Source organism: Crocodylus siamensis, chromosome 1 (genome assembly GCF_052110815.1).
Source record: "Crocodylus siamensis isolate JL-2025a chromosome 1, ASM5211081v1, whole genome shotgun sequence".
In the NCBI taxonomy this organism is placed as follows: Eukaryota; Metazoa; Chordata; order Crocodylia; family Crocodylidae; genus Crocodylus; species Crocodylus siamensis.
The window spans coordinates 108,556,423-108,578,773 of record NC_143395.1 but is presented as its reverse complement, the minus strand read 5'-3'; the positions used below and the strand labels follow the sequence as shown (position 1 = coordinate 108,578,773).

Here is a 22,351-nt window from a genome sequence, read left to right as displayed (position 1 = left end):
AAGGCATGATCAGCCCTGATTAAACCATTCCAGCCAAGTATGTATGTGTCTGATCTGCTACTGAAAAAAAATCCAAGGAGAGAGATTTCACAACTTCTCTAGGCAGCCTGTTCCAGTGCTTGGCCACCCTCATAGTCAGAAAGTTCCTCCTAATCTTCAATTTAAAATTTCCTCGGCTGCAGTTTGAGCCTATTATTCCTTGTCCTGTCCCCTACAGCCACAGAAAAAAGACTATCCCCCATTCTTGTTAGAATCACCCTTCAAGTATCTGAGAACTTAGGATCTTGTGGCCTGTTATAAACTAGTCAGGGGGGATCAGCAGGCATTGGGGGAGTCCCTGTTCCCCTGAGCACCACCAGGAGTGACCAGGAATAACAGTCACAAGCTGGCAGAGGGTAGGTTTAGGTTACATATCAGGAGGCGCTACTTCACGGTCAAGGCGGCTAGGGTCTGGAACCAACTTCCAAGAGAAGTGGTGCAGGCTCCTACCCGGGGGGTGTTTAAGAGGAGGTTAGATGAACATCTTGCTGGGGTCATTTGACCCCAGCACTCTTTCCTGCCTTGGCAGGGGGTCGGACTAGATGATCTGCTCAGGTCCCTTCCGACCCTAGAAACTATAAAACTATGAAACTTATAAAATCCTCTCTTATTTTTTCACTTTTCCACACTAACTCACTCAAGTTCTTTCAGCTCTTCCTCATAAATCTTGCTTCTTAAACCTCTAATGACTTCTGCAAATCTCTGCTGGACTTTTTGCAATCTGTCCACATTCTTCTTGAAGTGTGGGACTCAAAACTGGACACAAGACTCCAGGTGAGGCCTCAACAGTGACAAGAAAAGCAGAAGAATCACCTCCCTTGATTTGTAAGTGACACTCCTGTTAATACAACCCAGTATGGTCTAGGGTTTGTTTGTTTTTTTTGCAACAATAGCCCGACCATATGCTCTATTCAGCTTCTGTCCCTGGCCCCCCCGACAATCTCCAGGTACTGCTCTGCAGTTCTGCAGCCTAGCCAGTCATTCCCCAGTCTGCATTTGTGCATGCAATTACTCCATCCCATGTGCAGTACTTTGCGATTGTTGAATTTCATCTAGTTGATTTCACCTACTTCTCTAGGCTATTTCATTCTGCTCTTCAGAGTATCTGCAACTCTGCTCAACCTGGTGTCATCCACACATTTGCTCAGCTTGTCCAATGTATTAATTATGTTAAACAATACCCAGTAGAACCCAACAGAGACCCTTGGGGAACCTCAGTAGATACCTCCTCCCAACTAGACATTGAGCATTAATGACTAGTCACTGAGCACAATGATCCAACTGGTTATGTATCCACCTTTCAATTCTTTCATTAACCTGTATTTCCTTAGTTGTTTATATGAATATCATGGGAGACAGTGTCATAAGCTTTGTTTTTGACATAACTGCATCCATTGCTCTCTCCCTATTCAAAGAGTGATAAAGTATTTTTATTATAATGCTGTGCTCTGTACAGTACTGTAATCCTCGACTTACTGAAAAATATTGTACTGTGCTTGCCAAGAACCACTCCCTCAAACACTACTCAGAAAGTAACTGCTTTGCTTATACTTCACAAAAATACTGTATTTGCTTGCATACAACATACCCCAGAACGTAATGTGTACCTTGATTTGGAAAGGTAGAATGAAGAAAAAAGATTTTTTTCCAGAGTTAGAGCTGAATAGAACAGGGACAAAGTCTAATCTTCAGCTGACTCACCCGCCCCCGCCCCCCGTGTCCTGCTCAATTAAAGCTGAAACCCTAGCTACACCTGAAGTCTGGTCTCCTTGGGTGCATCTATGATTTGAAAAGAGCTAAAGAGTCTCTAAAGCTGTGAAATACAAGTTGAGAGACCAGGAAAACCTAGCAGACAGCAATACTGCCCTGCTATATTAAGAGAGGTTATTTTAATTAGTGGAATATCAAGACCATTAAAAAGGAGAAATGATAGTCAACACCTGTGGAGTAAAGAACAATGAGCTATTTAGTCCACTGACCCCCTCAGCTGCTTGAATAGTAATGCTACAGCTGCTGCACTGTGGAGCTGGATTTAAAGCAGCGTGCTTCAATCTTAGACAGAAAAATAAGCTTCCCTGCTTAATACATACACCACAATTATAGTGGACTGATTTTGAGTGAAAAAATTTCATGTAGCGTGCAAGAATATACATTTCTGTAAAGACAGAGATCAAGCTTGTAGAATGTGATCAGAAAGGAGGTTTTTATTTTTTTAAGGATTCTACGAGTGCATGAAAACAGGATGTTGTAATAGAATTCTCAGCCCCACCTCATTTACAGTGATGCTGCCAATCAACTAGCTCAAATGTTTTACTAAGTCCATAACTGGCAGTATGTGCTGCTTACTCCATAGGAGGGATCAACTGAGAGAATTTATCTGGCACTGCCATACCTGTCAGCTTGTGTGGAAAGGGTGAGGACAGCCTTGGCAGCATTGCTTCCACTCAGCAGGCTGCCACCACGGAAATCAAAAGGTCTGCCCTTGCTACGTTCCTTGATGAGTTCTTGGATGGAGACAGGCTGGATGATGGGGGTGTTGCTGAGGGTAGTCTCCTGCTCAGGTGTCACGTCCTGGGGAGAACCTGCAGACTGATAATCTGCCTGCAGGCCTCCTGTGGCATGCTGGGATTGAGTTATAGTAAAAGGGGGCTGGGATGTGGCATCCCTGAAATGCGTGTGCTCCAGAGTGCTGATGTATTCACACACCCTGAAAAAAAGGGAAGATAATGAGGATTGTGAGAGAATAAACACAGAAATCTTCCAGACAGCTGTTTGGCTCTACCCTGCACAGACTCCTTAAAGGAAATCTGGAAATATATATATTTTAATTCTTTTTTCCAAATAAAATCAAACTACATACATGAGTTTTACTTCTCTCCTACAGTGCCTGTCACTGCAGCAACTAGTTTAGTCACAAACATTTAGGAAACATGTAGCTACATGAGCCAATCACAATATCCCAATATCTGACATCCCAGCCCCCTTTTACTATAACCCAATCACAATAAAAAAATAAAATATCTCTCAAAACATCCTACTACCCTGCCTTTTACCAATAAATTGTAACATAGAACCCCACCATGAGTGGCGACAACTGTTTTGGCACCATGCTGGGCCATGGAGACAACCTATATCAGGGGCGGGCAATTATTTCAGGCGGAGGGCCGCTCATCCAGTTTTGGCAAGCTGTTGAGGGCCGCACCTTGACAGGTGCCCTGTCCCCCTGGTCACCATCTTGGGACCAATGTTTCAGGACCAGCGCCAGTGGGGCCCAGAGCGGGGCACAGGCTGGCAGGGGTCTGTGTAGCCAGGTTGGGATGCACCAGCAGGGAGAGGGGGGAGCTGGCCAGGCTCAATAGAGCCTGGGACCCTGTACCCCTGCCGCCCTGCTCTGGGCCCCGGGACACTGGTGTGGGCCCCATGCACCTGCACGCTCCCAGTGCCCCCTCAGTCCTTTGGTACAGGCAGGGGGCAGTACACAGTCCCAAACCCGTGCTCTGCAGCAAGGAATGAGCTGGTGCTTAGTGTGGGGAAAAGCAGCCCCTCCCAACCCATGGCCAGTGCTCCCTGCTGCAGCCACTTGTAGCCCGCGTGGGGTTGTCCCTAGCAGGCACAGACAGGGGCTGGGGCAGGGGTGCAGCAGATGTCTGCAACTGGCCCAGGTTCTGGATAGCTGCTGACGGCTACAGAGCCTGGGCTGGGGAGCAGGGGCAGCAGGGCTGGGGGGCACAGGACACAAGCAGAGCATCCTGCCATGTACCCCCTGCCTTTATTTTGTTTTGAACAGGCACAGGCATCCCCAGGCAGGCTACGAACGGTTGTAGTGTGGGGCACCTGCTATGGGGGGGATGAGGGGTCACTTTTCCCCCACTGTGCCCTGCACCAGCTTGTAGCCTGCCTCCACTGCCAGACTGGGCCCTGAGCCAGCTCCAGGCTTTCCCATTGGGGCTGCTTTGCGGCGGCGGCAGCAGCTGCAGCCCCCGCCGTTTGCCACACTGGGCAGTGTTTGCCACTGTCAGCTCTGGGCTGCCCAGCACGCAAGCTCTGGGAGGGCAACAGCAGATGTTGGGCTTCCCCTGGGTCCTACTGCCCCTGGTTTCTGTCATTTTTTTTACAGGAACCAAAGAGACAAACATTAACTTTCTAAATTTTTTAGGGACCCTGCGGGCTGGATAGAATGGCCTTACAGGCCAGATCTGGCCCACGGGCCATATTTTGCTCACCCTGACCTATATGGTGCCAAAATTAGGGGGCGGAGCCTGTTACTGTATCATACAGACTGAATATTTTCTTATTCATATGTATGGAGCTGCAGGGTGCCTTTCATATATTTATAGCTTGTGGGGAAGGTTTTCAGAAATGCTTCCTGGGACTTGTGTTTCTAAATCCATTGACTGTTGTTACCCCTTGAAAAAAAAGGCAGGCCTTGCAGCTCAGGCACCAACCTTGAACCTGGAAGCTTGGGGTTTCAGCCCCTTGTTCTGCCATGGGCTCCCCTGTGACCTAGCACAAGCAACATAACTTTTACTTCCCCTGTTCACCATGGGATATTAATAATACTGCCTTGCTTGTCATTATTGGGAGGATAAATAAGATATAGCTATGAAACTACATCACTGCCCATTAATATCTTTTAGGTCAGGGATGTCAAAATCATAGGGCTGGATAGGTAGCATAAGCCTCCCTACCCCTTTTCCTACTGCCCAATTTCTGGCCCTGCAGGCAACCCAGCAGACTGAACACCACAGACCCATGCTTTGGATGTGGCCTGAAGGGCCAGAAATCTGGGACAAGCAGCAGTAACATTAATTATTCTGGGAGCGACAGTAAGTAACATTGCAGCCATTCAACTTACCAACCAGATGACATGGCTCTATCAGCCAGATGCAACCCATAAGGTTGATCTTTGACACTCCCTTCTTTAAGTCCTTTTGACATATCTCCTTCTCACTCTTTTTCCAATCACAAAATTGTACTGTTTCATTTATCCTATTTCCATGTGATGCTCTAGCACCCCCAAACCAATAAAGTAAATGCAAAAAAAATAATTTCCCATCTTCCTCACTCTCTTTTTTCCCTTCATTCACTAGATCGGGATTTGTTTTGTTAAAAATCAATAGTGTGACCATAAGCCAGCAGGCTGCTCTACCTGAACACATGAGGCCAACAGTCTTGATTGTGACTTCCCATCTCCAGTCCCACATTAAGGATGGCATCCATGCACAAAACATGTGCAGTGTGCAGGCAGACTCCCTGAATTTTCCCCATCTGCTCCAATTTTTGCTCCACTTTCTGTTTCACTGTAGGTGTTAAAAATAAAAGAACACTGAAATGTTTGGCATTTGGGAAACAAACAGGAATTTCTTCTAGTTATAATACCAGCTACAAAAGATGCACAAGTTTTTAAGATGTTGTCAACACAAATATGCATTATACCTGTATTAGCCTAACAAAACTTATAATAAAAGAGGGTATATGAAGTAATGACAAAGATCCCAAAACAGAACCCCCACCCCCACCCCCACCCCAGAAACTTACTGTTACCCTGTAGGTGTACTTCCTGTATATTTACCTGGCAAGGGAATATAAAGTGATACCCAACCCACTCTGTTTTTCTGTTTATAGCACAATACCTTAAAACACTTACATAGGAAATATTAGATATTATGGACTTCTTGAGTAATAACAGCTACCTTGAGTTATAGCATCACTTGGCTCTTGAGTTTCTTTTTCCTCCTTGTCTTCTTGGACACAGGAAGCAGCAGCCATCTGGGCAAGGGCAGATGCACAGTTAGCAGCAACCCCTGTAAAGAAGCAACATGGGTCAGTATATTCAATCACCTCCTCCATTAGATTTAGGTACTGCATCAGACAGTTTCAAGAGGAAACAGACTGATATCTATATCAGCTGTATGCTACTTCCTAGTTTGCTATCTTCCTCCCCAGGAAAATTTGCTAAACATCAATTCATTAATTACATACACTCATCTAGGAACTAAGTTAGTGGTGTTACCTAGAGCACAGCTCAGTCGTGCTGCCTTCCTCAGGCCATCCAGGCTCATGCAAATGGAGTCTCTCTCTTTCTGGGTCTGCTCCTTGGCCCCCTCAGCTCCCAGGATGAATGCTAACCCTTTGGAGCTTCCTGCCATACGACCAGTCAAAGGTGTGGATAAGGTGTCAATTAAGTTTTTCCAGCAACCAGTTAGAAGGTATCGAGAAAAAGCAACACCTGGAGCAAGAAATGCATTAATCATTTTCCTGGAAAGCAAAACAGTTCTCTGAAACATGTTGGACCCTCTGATGCTTTTACATGTGTGCTGGCTTTATTGATCTTTGCTGCTTTGCATTTAAACTTAGTTTCATTTGTTTATTTTTTTAATCAATAAAAAACACCCTAAAGGCTGGCATGGCCTCAGCTGTGATTACAATACCAAAGACTTTGTTAAATTAATTCACGGTTCAACATCACTGACTTCAATGGAGTCACACCAGAGATGAATTTGCACACAAGACACAGTTGATCATTCTACTCTCAAAATGTTACAGCAGCAAAACTATCCCTTAGTTCATCGGTGTATAATATACTCATTGATTCTCATTGACCTAAGCCACTCTTAGACAAGGCCCATTTCAACTATGTCCAGGGGACTGGCAAATGCCATTCAATATCTACATTTCCAAGAAACCCATTTGTCTGAAATGCCATTTACCTGAATAAATTCCCACGGGATCTACCATATGCAGGAGTAGATATAGACACACTGATGCCAACAGACACACATATGCACATAACAGTGTGTATTACCTGCCACAACAGAATCATCTGTCTTCCGGATCTGTGCGAGAGGAGACTGTGTTGATGCAGATGCCATCAGTTGTCCTCCAATGGCACTGCTTCCCAAGCCATCAATGTCTGTCAGACCATAAAAAACAAAACAAAAACAACAACAACAAAAACCAAACCAAAACAGGTTACTATTCAGCACACCTACAGGGTATGAAGGGCATTTCATACCAGCTCACTATCCAGAGAGAAATACAAAATGTTTGATATTACACTCACAAGGGCTCAATAACTTCTCTGGCAGTGTAAAGGGGAGCTTAAAGCAGACACAGGATTCTTGTAAACATGAATGATGCTTTTGAGTGTTTTGGCCAGAATAACTGTAAATAAAACAAGGGAAAAGGTTTCCACTGACATTCTTAAGACACTTCTTCCTGAGATCTGCTGTGGCTCACAGTCAGAGGCCCTATGCCTTCATCTCTGAATCCACAGTCGGAGGCCCTATGCCTTCATCTCTGAATCCACAGTTTTCCCAACTCTCCCCTTGGGTGCCTGGACTGCAGCATTGTATGTGCATCCTCTGTGACTGCTCATGAGGCTTATCTAAGTTTATCTCCTGCAAGGCTGCCTCCTTCAGGGTCTGCGCCCAGAGATGAAAACAATGCTCCAAACCAGGCTTTTCAAAACGATGTATTCTGTGATCCCCCCAGTAAAAACAATACCTAATCAGAGAAAGGTTAATATAATATACTGTATTTACTTGCATACCACACGTACTTCCTCGAAAATTAGGATGTATATCTAAAGCGGGGAAGCTGATTTTCTGTGCTGGAAGGGAGGAATAGAAGCAGGGATGACAGCTATAATGGCTGCCATGCTGCTCTCTCTGGTGACCCCAGGAAGAGAGGGGTGGAGTTCCTTGTGCAACATCAGAGCTACAGTTTTAACCATTCAGAGCTGCTGCCAAATTGATAACAGCTTTTGGCTGAGAAGCTGAAGTCAGCAGTGGCTGCGAAAATGTTTAAACTCTAGCTTCTGCTGAGGCAGAAGACTGTACAGGATTCAGCCACAATTGTGGAAAAATCTGCCCACCCCCTCCCAAAACAGGGTACATATTTAATTTGGGGGCATGTGGTATGCGAGAAAGAAAATATGGCACTGTGGTTAGTAAAGCAGAATGTCTACATGTATATCTCACCTACTCTAGGCCAATCTATGCCTATACGTATCCCAGATAAAACCTTTGTAGACAGCAGGTCAGTCTGCTCTCCAGTAGTCTGCCTTTCTGTTCCACCTTTTTATTAGCTCCAAAGTTCTAATCATATTCCTGCCAAAGCCCCCAACTCACTGTGGTTACAAGTCAAAGGTAAAATGTCAAACTCATGCATTCTTGCTAAGTAACACTCTTATCCCCTTTTCTACACAAAGGGGACCTTCTGCTTGCATCAACACCTTGCAAGCAAATATCAAACACCACTCAAGCAGAGTAAACATAAATATTTATAAGGTAGTATAGGCATCCTTATCTTCTTCACAACAGTCACCTTAATTTTTCCTTTAGGAAAAATAAACGGAGAACTGAAGAATTTGTTACAGATGTTCAAGTCTTTAACTTTTCAATAGAATTTTTTCACAGCAGTATCATTTTAGCACATTCTGGCTGAGTATGAACCCTCAGTCAATGGCAGTTCAATCAGTGATTAGCTTCTGACTCCTTGTCCTTGTGCTGCTGTGCCATGAATATTTTAAAATGATACTGCTGTGATACCATGAAAACAATGCTCTTTTCGGGCTCTGACAATCTCACAGTAAGAACACAAGCCTCAAGATGTTTATCCAGGACTGGAGCTGTGAAATCAACTATATATAGATAAATATATATATTTTTTTTAATTCAGGAGAGAAACACAAATTAGAAAGAAAATTGTTTCATGCAGGTCAATCTGAAACATTTCCTGTTAAACATTTCATATTGAATTAAATGTATTATTTCATTTTTGTTGTAAAATATTTAGATATTTAATTATATTTCTAAAGGAAATGTCTCTTGAGACTGAAATGATACAACTTTATTTTAATTCGTCTGCTCTTTTTTATCCCAAACTCTTCAAACTTCTAAGTAGATTTAGTCCATCCAAATTGCATTTATTTGTTAATAAATAAATTATTTGTACAAAAAAAGTTCTCAGGCAGCCCAACCTAGCACACAAACACACAAAAACAAGACTGCTCTTTTCACCAGATTCTCCCTGACAGCCCCCATAGGAACAAAGGAGTATGGTAAAATGGACTGTGCTGTTGTTAGGTGGCTATCCCCTACAAAGTTCCTTCTTCCTTCATTAATATTTATTTACATATTCTGGTCAAGGTTTAAAAGCCCTTTTGGCATATTTTCAAATTTATTTGTGTATGATAATAGCAGTTTTGTATTGTGTAGACAGACTGTTGAAGCAGAACACTGAGAGACACATTTCCCCCATCTCCATGTAAAATGACATAGATCCAGCATAGATCCAGTGACTTCAATTGCTTGACATAAATTCACAAGCGGAGAAGAAAAATGGTAGCTCAAGAACACTATACTTTGACTTACCATCTTTTTTTTTGTCACTACAGAACCCCAGGAAGAAAGATATTACTGTCACAAATCTTAAATAGGTATTTTATCATAGATGTTTGGAGCAAGTGTAGGACACTGGTTCCAAATTATCAAAGGTTTATTTCAGCATCTACCTGAGATAATTTCTGAGTCTAACCAGACATAGTAGAAGTCTAAGTCTAGTCACTTTGAGTCCCTGAAAAACGTTAACATGTTTATTTTTGTAACCTACCATTATCTAAGCCTTGAACAAAATTCCAAAAAGCAGCAAGAAGGAGGTCTTATGCATTAATGGTTTTGCAGGAATTCAAGCAGGATGGTATAGGATTACACTCAGGCACTTAGGGCATCTTTATACATGCTTGGTGGGGGTGGGGGAAGACTGCTTTAATTAGAGCGGCTCCGAAAGCAAGCCCCACTGCCATTATGAAAAGATGCTGAATACATGAGACACAGAGGCTGCTGAAGCGTGCTAATTAGCATGCTATAGCAGACTTGATTAATTTAGTCTGCTCCAACACACTGTAATTAAAGCACATCAGAGCAGTGTCCCTACATGTGTACAAGCACCCTGTAGGTCCTAATAGATGGAACAGAACCTAGGCCACATAATATTACATTCTAGCAAAGCTGAATCCCAATGGCCATTGGGATTTTAAGAAACAATCCAGTCCATTCACTTTCGGGCTACTGGAGTCACTGAGGTGAATTACAGACAGTAAAAAAGCTGGAGGCTGAATCAATTCAATCTTTGCAGGTTAGTCTAAACTGCATTGATTGAACTAATAAGCAAATAAGGCATTCACTTTTGATTCTGGAAATGCAGCCACATGCCTGCAGTAGCTCAGGCCAAAAGCTGGGGGGTGCTAGAGCACACCACCTGGCCTGCTAGCCACTGCCACAGAGAAGTGAGGGAAGCTGGAGGAGAAGCCCTCCAAGACTTTTCTCCCTGTCCCTTCTTCAGTGGTGGTGGAGGGGGAGGGCCACCCCTCTTTCTCCAGAGGCAGACCCCAACTGGGGTTTGGACCTGGGCTCCCTCACCCCCACCCCCTTCTCATCCAGCTGGAGGATCATGATAATACGCTGGATAGGGAGCAGAAGGGCAGGGCCAACCCTGCTTGGCTGGAGCAGACAGCACAGCCTAGCCCAAGGCTGCAGAGCATCCTGGGATGATGAGGGATTGAGAGTTAACTTGAACTGGGAAGAGCTCTGGGACAGAAGTTCCATAAACCGGTTTGACTTAAATCAGTTAAGTCTGATACTACATTCAACCAGGTTATCTTAAACTCGTTTCAGCCATTTTGAAAGTGATTTAAGTACACTGAACTTCTGCTCTGTTACATATATGAAACAGTTTCTGATCACTTAAACCAGCTTATGTGTAACTCCTGCTCCAGCCTGAGAATCTAATGCTTTAAAATGCAAGTCCTTATAACACAGCATGGGCAGATCCAGGATTTTGAAGAGCGGGGTGGTGCAGATGGTGTGTCACATCAGATACAATGCAACACATTTTTCTCCAGTTAAAGAGCAAGTAGAAGCTTTACTAATATGTGATGAGGCTAGCACTACAGCATTCCATTTACTATCAAAGCCAAAATAAATATAAACTATTGGAATGTGCACTATTTTGCTAAATTTACATGCAAGTTTAAGAAAAACAAGATTCAGCAAAAATAGTCAAAAAGATTATCAAAAGATATTGTGTCATTAGTCCTGTAGTAATTACAGTTAAATGCAAGTCTCTCATTCTGATTCATTAACAAAATCTAGCCTTCTTGGGCACCTTGACAGTGCCTTCAATACTTCATTCAGTCACTTCTCCACTTAAGTTAAAATTACTATACCTGAGTTAAGGTTTTTAGTTAGAGCTAAATATAGTCTGCAGAGCTGTGAAATAGAAGAGATGCATTACCAGAAATGGCTAACAGACAAAACTGCAAAAGAAAGGACTGTTTGAATTAGAACACCATTAAAAAGGAGGCAGGGTTGTTAACACTTGTGGAGTGGAGCGAGATTAGCAAGAATCAGGGAGATGGTAATGAGATAAAGTCAAATGACTCCGTCAGTGAGGCTTCAAAAGAAATGCTGTTGCTGCTCCCGGACAGATGGCTTTAAAGTTTTGGTGGAATAAGAATCAAAGGGAGGTGCAACTGCACTGCTTCACCCCTACCCCCCCAGATCCACCCCTGTAACACAGACTGATTCAGAACACATACCTAGATATCAATGATATTTGAATCTGGTACTTCTGCACTGGTACTTCAGCATACAACATACGTTTACAGCATGCTGATCTACAGCTAATTGAACACGTATATTGGGCATGTGTTCAGTATTTTAGGCATCTGTAGAATGCACTAAGGAATTACCTTGCCTTATTCCTAGTCATATTTATATGGCCATGGTAATGATACTGACCAGTCAACATAGTGATGAGTGGAAGGCTGTTCTCTTCAGGTCTTCCCCAGTATCCAGCCTCTCCCAGCATGTTCCTTTCCAATACCTGATGGTAGAGTTCCTCAACCCAAGCCTGAGAAAACACGATCAGCACACCACTGGACTGGACCTGCTTCATGAACTCCTTCTGCAGAGAAGCATACAAATCCAAATAAAACATGACAGGCGCTCACCATAACATAAGTCTCAACTCAACTGAGCAGACTCAGTTCTCTTCTCTGAGCACAACAGACTCCTGTGGAGGCAGGGAGACAGAGCATGGAGGGGAAGAGCCTGTATAAGAATAAGAACTTGGGCCCAGATTATGCCTGGCCTTTACATGCCTATGTACTGGAGAGTGAGATGTGCAAGGATCTTGTGCTTCTCTTTGTTTTTTTTCATGCAACAGCCAGGAAAAATTACAGGTTCTCCATTTTGACCATGGCAGGAGATGCTTCCCTCAAAATCTCTACAGCATGTGCCAATCCATAGAAAGAACTGGGTACGTAGGGCCATTACTCCAGTACCATCCAACTTGAGACTGTGAACAGGATGTTACTGCTAAGAAGTGATAGCATCTCATGCTTCCAGTGGGGAACCTCTGCTCTGTCTTCCAAATACATAGCTTGTGCCTTAAAAGTACAGTACAACTGATCACTTAGTATGCTAGGGGCCCCATCTGAAGTCCTTAGCTGGGCCTAACTCTCACTGGGTGCATCAGCATATGCACTTAATGTTATGCGATAATTTCTAGTCCAGTCTGCAGAGGGTGTAGAGTCTGCACAAGCCCAGGACAACAGCAATTTGAGCCAGGATAGAACAGCTGCACACTGGCAGAGGGGTGCTGGGGGTCAGCCCTAGGTTCAGGCTAGTGGATTCAGAGGGGCTGGCTGGGGTACTAGGGTGCTACAGTGTGGGTCTAGACAGCAGGCAGCCCCTGTGTTTTAACACCCTCATGCCCCAGCCAGCCATGGTCATACATGCATTTCAATGCAGTAAAGTACTCTGTTATAAGATAGTACTGTCCCTACCGGAATACTGGCCCTAATACCACTGCATGGATAAATTGTAAAGCTTTACTATGGAGTTAACTAGGCAGTAATGGGCATGTGTACATGCACCCACTGATACCAAGCCTGAACTTGTCCCAATGAGTTAGGGTCACAACCCCTAGAGATATCAGTAGAAACCATGTCTGCATTCTTATAGTTGATAAAGAGAACTATTGGTGTTCAGTTTTAGGTGGACGATGTACTGTGATTTCTAACACACCAGTGAAAGGGATGCTGCCACTTCAGCCACTCACAGGACATGTTCCTTCCTATCGTGGTTTGTTCCATATTACAAACTCACCAGTGGCACAGACGGTTGGGCAGGTTTCTTCCTGTAGTAATCAGAGTTGGACAGTTTCAGGTTGAGCAGCAAAATGTAGTGTGAGACCATGTAGAGGCTGTCTGCATTCATAAGTGTCTGGAAGCTGAAGCTGGGGTTCCCCTCAAGTCCTGGTGAATGCATCATACCTAACAAAGAGGCAGAGTGAAACTTCACAATATACATAGCTTTTAAGCTGAGGAAAAAACAACTCTAATTCTAGTGCAACAGAAGGATTTTAATTGTAATGTATTGTTTGAGTTGTTAGCATAAAGAATTACAATAACTGTTGGTTCCAGTACACCTTTTTTCCCCATTCCATAACTAGGTTCAAGCCTGCTGACTCCAGTCCAGCAAAGCACTTAAGTTTAGATCTAAACAACATATGAATAGTCCAAAATTTTGATAGGACAACTGCTCCACTTTAAGTGCATAGTTAAATGCTTTGCTGGATGGGGGTCTAATGTGTTCAGAATTAATTCTCAAATTAACATTCTGTCCAAGACCTAAAATTAGAATTATAGGAAGAAATACTTGGGGCCACCTGACTGGAACTAGTTATGACCCAACTTTTTCAATAAATATTGTATAGCTCATGCAAGTAACAAAAACCCTCTACTTTTTGGATGCACTAAGCCCTTACCATGACACCTGAATTCAACAGAAACCATGGGTGCTCACTCTCCCTGGAAATCAGGTGCTATGTTTATATATAGTACATCTAATCATTTTTTTCAGCAGTGTCGAGTGGCAGTGTCTAAGGCAGATACTGTGCAAAGTTAGTTAGCTGACATATTAGCAGGAAAACTGGAATGCTCAATTGAATCCTTATGTTTATTTTTAAACGTATCAAAATTGTAGACAGCCACAGTATTTCAGGATATTGTATCTGTTGCTAATTCCACTTACAGAATATCAATTAGTTGATTAAGGGAAAAGGTTCGTTTTGGAGGAGTATTTGACATGAAATAAGAAATAGCTTTTGAAATTTGTTAAATGATGCAGCAAAGCTGTGTCATTCAATAACTGCCAAAGTGGTTAATTGCGAGTATACTCCTCCCACCATAAAGATCATGCCTATTTTTAGATGCAATAAAAAAGATACAACAAACCATAACAAGAGAAAAAGAAAAGAAAAATGAAAAACAACACACAGAAAAAAATAACGTTTTTCTTGCCTCGTGAGGGTTTGAAAGTTCTGTGCTGCTGCCTTCTTGGACTTTCCATAGACGTCACTTTGGGGGCGTGGATAAGGTGAATAACTGTTTGAGGGCGGATTTAGAAAGTGAATAATTGTTCAAGGGTGGGTCTAAAATATGAATACTCGTTCAAGGACGTGGTCTGTGTGGAAAGGGAGCAATGAGTCTAGATACCTATTGTATCCATAAGGATTTCAGTGGGTTTAGTCAGGGAAAGAATGTTTGGTTTTCTTGCGGTTATTAGTAAAAAAAAATCTTAATTCTGTACTGTAATGCCAATAATAGGCCTAAGTCCAGCAAAACACTTTACTACTTGCTTGAATCTAAGCCTATGTACAGTTCTAGAAATTAGTGAGTGTTTAAAGTTAAACATACGTTTAAACGCTAGGCTGGATCAAGGCCATAACTACATGTTCCTAGAGTACATTACTAATTAATACCTATACATGAAAGATACATCAGGACAAGAATAGCATGAGAGAGAAATAAGTCATCAAAGAGATTTTTAAAGAAAATGCAGACTTATCTAAAACACACAAAATGTATGCACAATTGCACATCAAATTAATGTGCATTGTTACTGAAATTAAAAGTGCAATATATAAAAGCGCATATGAAAATGGATAATTGCCCATGCAAATTAGATATCCATTTGAACACCCAAAATAAATCAGCTTAAGTCACTAATTTCCTCTAAAAAATATGGGAAACCAGCAATTTCCTTCAAGCACATTTGACAGATTGAACAGATGCTTGACTCGCAAAAAGGAACCCAGTATCTAATGTGGAAACCTGCCTTTGTACATTATTTACAGGCCTAAATAGCTTGAAAATCCTTCCATTAACAGAACATACTAGACCAGAGCAAAATCAGTACTAAAATGTCCTCCTTGATTACCCAAACAATGGTATGCAGTTTATTAGAAATAACTTCTTTGTGCTGTCATGAACATAGCCATGTCTACATTTAAAGAATAGTGATTACCAGCTATAATTATAAAAATCTGTCAGGTAGAACAAACAACAAGGTTAGCCCATTGTCTTAATGAGGACAACAATTCATTTAAATTGTATAGACAGATCACAGAAGAGTCATGCAACACAGATTTAATGCTTTGTTTAAACCCAGGTCATGTATTTGACACATTTAGATAAGGAAATAAATTATAAGCAAGCATCCAACTTGGTGGCATTAGTTCTTGTTGTCACAATTTTCCTTCAGAAACAACTGGAAGAGGATTTTTCAGGGAAAAGATTTTCCACTATCTACTTCTGACCGTTATTTTTTCTGCAACTCTCTACCTAATCTAACTTTAATTTTTTTTTAATAGTCTTATGTGGAAAACTCATCTATACCTTTTTCTTGCCTATACCTCAGATTCCTACTTTTTCCGCTGATTCTTTTTGATAAATTGTGTTACTTGAGTATCTTAGGCACTAGCTTGCAACTTTACAATGTTACATTCTTCCACTGATTAAAAAAAATGAACAAAACAAAGCGGGATGAAAGGAGGTTTTCGGAAGAAACAGAGACAATGCAAATGCGCATCCTTGTTTAATGGTTATCCAGCTTTAGCTACCAGAAAGTCATTTCTGTAGCAACTGGGCTCTTTACAGAAGCTAAGCTTTTCAACTGTGTCCTTCATAAATGTATCTTTTTTTTAAATATGGGGTCATCAACTGAAACATGAACTACACTGTTATCATTAGGATATAAGAAAAAATTCTACACTAAGATGTAGGGTTCCAGGAAAATAGCAGGATACTTCCCACAGTAAATGAGGCTGGAGGTTTTATTACTTGTTGTGTTTTTTTTAATTGAATAGGATCTTATTAACCCCCTCTCCCCACCAAACTTGGCCAAATGAGATTAAAATTAAAAAAGGAGCAAATTAAAAAAAGGAGGGCTATTAACCTTTGGAAGTGCTTACCTAGGGACATAATAGATTCTCATCCACTTGCAGTCTTTAACTTAAGACTAGATACCTTTCTAAAAGAAATGCTATGGCCTCAAACAGAAGTTAAATGGAAATTATGGGGTCTGATTCTTCAATCTGTTCAGTCTGCTTAGCATTAATAGTTCCTTCCTTAATCTATGAAGCTACAAAAATCGACCTTTTTCAACACTTCAAAACTCTGAAATGACAAGGCAGACTATGCTGCTGCTTTTACACAGGGTTCCTTGTGCAACTTGCCTGAGGTTGCACAGGTGCATATACTGCTACTGGGAAACTGACCTACTCTCGCACCTTAGCCTGAGGACCATCATATGAAGGAAGGCAGGATGGCCTTGAGTGCCTGACTCTCCTGACATCGTGTTTACATTCATCACATCTTTACATCTCATCTTTGGAAAGTCAAAGAGAAGAAAAGGGCCTTGTGTGAAGGCAAATGAGGCCCATGAACTTCATCAAGACTATTCTTGTGCTTAGTATTATACACACAAGTAAGTACCTTTACAAATTAGGGCCTATCTGGTTAAGCCAGAGGCAGGCAAAGTCCAGAGGCAGGTTAAGTCCAGGCAGGCAGGGTGTGAAGCTAGGGATGAAGCTGCTCCGGGTTTGGGATCTTGCGGTAGTGACAGTGTGGTCTGGAACCACAGCACAGCTGCAATCCACTGGCCGCACTCTCCGGACAAGGGTGCACAGGCAGCAGATTGTGGTTGTGCCCTGGCTCGGACCACACTCACTTCCACAAGATCCTGGCCCCAGCCCCAGCACAGCTCCACATCCAGCCATGCACCCTGTCGAGCTTCAACTCCGTGAAAACCTTGGCCCTGAGCCATCATGTTACCATCACTGCTGGGGTCTCAATGGAAGCCAGCTGCAGTGACGCAGGCAGGGGTTGATGGGAAATGAAGTCTGGCTGCTGGCTGGATCCACCATTTTGCCCATTCCAGGGTTCAGCTCTAGCAGTTAAGCTCTGGCTACTAGTACAGTTGAGGTGTTGGTGTTTTGCACGAGACCATGGCTCTCCAACCATGATTTAGATCTGAAGCCCTAGATGGACTGAACAGATATAGTGCACCATTTCTGACTGTGCCTGGGCATGAGAGAACATGAATGAATGAAAAGGAGAGGACTAAAGGTAAAGTTGGTCATGATGACATAAAGAAAGAAAGAAAAAGAAATGTATTTTATTTTATGCTGGCCAACTGTCAGAAAACAAGAAACCCTTAATGAATGTGCAATACTTGAAAAATTTTTTGGACTATAATAAATATTTGAAATACATTCTCAATAGAAAGGTTAATCAACCTTTACTTGTTCATCCTTTTTAATTGGGAAAGATTAAGCTGTTAAACGTTTCTTAAAAATTAAGGGCAAGTAATTTGACTTCTTAAAACCTATGCTCTTGAGTATTGTGTACCATATGCTCTTGAGTATTTTGTACCACTGTACAAGTGTTGCAAGTGCCTGGGCTTTCATGATATAGAGTTGACATGTAGACTAGTAATAGAGACAGATGTGACGAGAATACAATCCCTCCTCTTACTTTGCATTTACGAGTATATTGCCATAAGACCTTTTGTTTTTTTCTTCTGTGACATTTTTGAATTGGTAATACTAAAGCAGATCTGTAGGGTTCTATTTTCAAATAGGGATAGGTTTGCTTCCCTTTCATCTGCATGCTAACATGAGATTCAAAGCTTTTCTTCAGGAGAGGTCATTTTAAAGATCTGGTTCTTTAGAACTACAGTACAGTGTAATGATTTGCTTAGCTACCACCTCTGAAAATTCCCCTGCTCCTTCTAATGACTGAGGGCTCAATCTAGGAGTCTATTAAAGACTGACTTCCCACTGACTTTCAGTGAACTTTGGATGATTAACTTAATGCTCCTCTTGTACCAATGTGAACATACCTAGCTTGTTTAAAGGAACAACGATATGCTTGGTTTTTTATGCACCTAGTTATTCTGGAAGTGCTTTATGATGATTACTTATTTGGAGACAGGCTGTGTAAACACAGTGCATGTTGGTTGTACAGTAAATTATCTGCTTGCAAACCTGAGCAAAAGGTTGAAGAGAAGTTCTGGAGTGCAGAATCCACCTCCTCTACACTAGGCAGAGTGATAAGCTGAGGAAGAAGGGTTTCAAGGGACTGTATGAACAATCGGGCACTGTGCTGGTCTGCTTCCTGAGTCTTCAATAGTTTCAGAGAGAGTGCAGCAGTACGCAAGGACCTATGACCTGGACAGTCCCTTGGGGTCTGCTCTTCATCAGCCAGAGAACAGTTGTCTGAGCCTATATCTGAGACATCTGACCTCCCAGAGTCTTTCTCTGCTGCCATGGAGTATTGATCACATGAGTCAAATTCAGTCCTCGAAAGGTCCTGGTCATCAACACTGAAGTTACTTTCACTATACCTAGATCCATAGGACCGTGTTCTGCAGTCAACTGAAAGGAAATTAGTTATATCTGGGTAAACTATGGTGTGGCTCCTTTGAACAACATCTGGTTGGTCAACTGTTTCTGACTCTGGCTCTTTATACTGAATCTCTCTGCTTTCTTGTCCAGCTGGAGACTGCAGCAAGATTTTTTGGCTTTCAGGATTATCCTCTGGCGTCGTCTGCCCCATATCCCCCTCCAAAGTAGTCTGACCAGTATCTGTGGTAACACTAATGCTGATATCAGGGCTTTTCTCATTTCCCGATTCCCAGGGTGTGTGTTCTGATGACAGAATGCGTCTTTGCCACCTAAAGTCAGCATCGTTGATTTCCATGGAGTCACGGCTTGTCTCAGTTCCATCCCTCAGTTCTTCCAGGCGCCGAAGCAGTAAGTGGACTTGCTCCTCATTAAGGCCTTTCCCTTGGCTTAGTTCATCTAATGCTCCAAGGAAGGCACAGACACAAGACACAGAGGCATAACATGCTTCAATACCTCCTTTAATGCAAGCTTCAGTCATCCCATCCATGATCCTACAATAGAAAAATAAATAAATACAATAGAGGGAAGTTTATTTTGGCTCATGGAACAGATTATTGGAATGAACTAATATTGCTAATATGCAATGTTAAGTTCTCTTTCTAATGAAATAAAGAGACTGTGTAATCACCCTTCTAAATTGTTCATAGGAAAGTAGAACTTGCTGTTCCTTTATAAGGGAACCACAGTTTAAAAAATAACTCACACTAGGGGCTTGTCTACACTGCAAACTATTGCAGAATAAACCAGGGTGTGAACTTAACGTTCAATAGTTATTGTGATTTTAACTCCCTAAACAGACATGCTCATTCCTCAGTCAAGAGTGGGGTCTGGTTAATCCATGTTCATACTGGATTATCTTAGGCACAAAGAAACACTCATCAAGGGAATAAGAGCAGGGAGTTATTCTATTATAGCTAGCTTGGCTATTTCCTTGTGTAGACAACCCTTAAAAATTGCAAAAAAGCAATCAAAATGAAAGGGATCTTTATTTTGAAAAAGCACCTACATAAAATCACACCTCCTCCTTTCTCAAAAGATCTGCTCCCTGGGCATATTCAGAGCTCAGGCAATATTTATAGGTGTTAGGTGCCTAACATCCATGATCTGCCTAAAGACTTTGGAATGGCCTTGCTGGCTATTAGGTCCTGATCTTGTAACTAATTATGTTGCTGGTTACCTTTTTAAGCATGAATAATCCTGTTGAGGTGAATTATTTTACTCCTAAATCTATAGTTAACCACATAAAAAAAAGTTGCAGGACCAAACCAAAGCATGGATGTACAGTCATGACTCTGAGTACACTGACAGAATAGGGTTTTTTGAAAATTCTAGTAGGAGACCATCCACCTCTTTCTACAGCTTTCAAATATATTTGAAAAGCTGTCCCCGTAGGGACTACAATCAATTTTCATTACATTTTATTCCTTCACAGCTCTGCCCACAAGCCAAATCTAACCCAGGAGGATGGTTCACAGAGTTATTATTTATATACTTTCCTGGGTGGGTGGTTCTTAGCAGCTTTTTTAAAACTGTGCACACTTGAAAGAGAAGCCAAAGGAGGAAACAAAAACATACAGTTTGAGAAGATCCAGATGCGACTTCCTCTTTGAGACGGATCTCTTTCTGGAGTCTGGCTCAGAAGAGCAGGGCCCTGCTAAATCACAGAGGCGCCGAGGACTACCTACTATCTAAAAGAAAAGAAAGTGCAAATTACTAAAGGACTAGCTAAACATTATACAGCTAAAACAGTGTCACTGTTTTATGAAGTCATCTGGTTAAAGGAGAAGCTGAGCTATTAATACTGTAAATTGTCACAGTAAAAGAAAACGGATGATATTTCATTTATTATTTCTTCCTCCAAAAGGGAAGATCTAGGGAAACAGTATAGGTAGTAATATACAGAATGTTCTAAGGGCTTTAAACTGTTCAAAACACACTTCACTTGACTTTTTTTTTTAAAATACCCAACAGTTCAATTCCTGAGCATAAAGAGACATCTTGAATAATGTAACATACTGGTAAAGGGATGGAGGGCTCTTTTGTTGAATCGTTCATTTATTAGGTGCTAGGATCTTGCACCTAATGGTAGAGTAATTACCAGTTCAGAGCAGTAGGTGGTAGCTGTTCTTAATTGTGTAAGAATTAAGAGGTGATGATACACCTCTGGAAAGGGAAGGGGATAACGGGATGGAAATTTCCTCCAGGAAGAAACCTTCATAATGAATTGCATAGTGTTTAAAAACTTCTTTACACCAAGAAGGTGCTCCATTTTGTGAGAGAAAACCCTTAGGCTAAAATGCATTGCATTAAAAAATATACAGATGTTTGCCTTCTTGAAACTGTTATTATGCAATGTGCGAAAAGGAGGCTGCACGTATAAAGTAAGGGGTGCGGAGTAATCCCAAAGGTAGTGTCTGATATTGGCCACAGGTCTAAGAAGTACCACCAAAATGCTAAGTGGCTCTTCAGTTCTTCTGCTGACACTGGTACTGGGCTGCTAGCCAGAAGAGATTGGAGCCAGCACGGTCCAAAAGCTGATAGTTACCAATACCTTGCATCTATTCTAAAGAACCTCAAGGAGATTGTAAGCCAAAAAATTGGCAATGTATCAAAACATAATAAGCCCATTTTAACTCCTCGAGTCAAGATGTTAGGTTGTCTGCCTCCTTCTAGCAAAAAAAAAAGGATGGAGAAGTTGGGAATGGAATACTGGAGAAGCTGGGAATGGAATCATCTTACTCCATATCACCCAGCAGAGCTGTCATGTCTCAGCCATAAGATCTGCTCCAAACAGAACAGCAGCATGCTCATTTCCAGTGTTGCCATGACAGCTGGGGTGATGAAGAAAAATATAGATGAGAGAGGAATAGTCTCTGCTGAGTAAATAAATTTGACAGTGCGGTTTTAAATTGAAATGGTTATATGCTCAAAGGATTATTGTGATATCAATGTGGCTAACATGTCACTGGAATTCTGTGCACATCTTTATAAATATTCACCATCCATAAATGTTTTACTCCACTGGCTTTTTGCTTGAATTTGTTCCTATGATTATCTTACCTCTTTCATGATCTTAATGGCTTCCACACGGTGCTGGGGTGGAGGATAAAGTAACATACGGTGATAAAGAGACTGTAGCACAGGTTTCATGGATTCCACTGACCCTACCAGTCGAACCAGCTCTGCTGCAATGTAGTAAATGGTCCGGGCAACAGGTCCACTGAGGGCAGGGGCTGTGGAAGAGCAACCGGACCCCCGGCCGTGATCTGAGACCCCAGAGGAAGGTGAATCAGTTTCAAGACTGATGCTACTGTGAGCAGAAGTAATTGTTTTGTCATGGACTGGATTACCCAGTATTACTATGAGGGCTGGACACAGTTGCTTCCTGGGGAAAGAGAAAAAGCAGGAGGTGAGAACTCGGAAAAATAAATCTCACCGGAACAGCCTGAAAATAGTTTGCAATTAAAAAGGTTATACATATTGTGGTTTACAT

The 22,351-nt window shown here is 42.0% G+C and overlaps 1 protein-coding gene across 5 annotated transcripts in view; it reads right to left on the bottom strand.

The window, feature by feature from the left end:
- The window catches only part of ARFGEF3 (ARFGEF family member 3), a 155,974-nt gene that overhangs the window by 44,761 nt on the left and 88,862 nt on the right, over positions 1-22,351 (bottom strand). For 3 of the 5 annotated variants that reach the window (XM_090040238.1, XM_090040246.1, XM_090040256.1), the window contains 11 exons: positions 21,919-22,243; positions 20,434-20,546; positions 18,439-19,349; positions 14,411-14,494; positions 13,215-13,381; positions 11,844-12,009; positions 6,845-6,952; positions 6,053-6,268; positions 5,733-5,843; positions 5,189-5,339; positions 2,432-2,746 (listed from right to left, as the gene is read on the bottom strand). In XM_090040238.1, the coding sequence (XP_089896364.1) occupies positions 2,432-2,746; positions 5,189-5,339; positions 5,733-5,843; positions 6,053-6,268; positions 6,845-6,952; positions 11,844-12,009; positions 13,215-13,381; positions 14,411-14,494; positions 18,439-19,349; positions 20,434-20,546; positions 21,919-22,243 (2,667 nt within the window). The remainder of the gene's footprint in view (positions 1-2,431; positions 2,747-5,188; positions 5,340-5,732; positions 5,844-6,052; positions 6,269-6,844; positions 6,953-11,843; positions 12,010-13,214; positions 13,382-14,410; positions 14,495-18,438; positions 19,350-20,433; positions 20,547-21,918; positions 22,244-22,351) is intronic. The other 2 variants (XM_090040264.1, XM_090040272.1) reach the window with 1 other exon arrangement.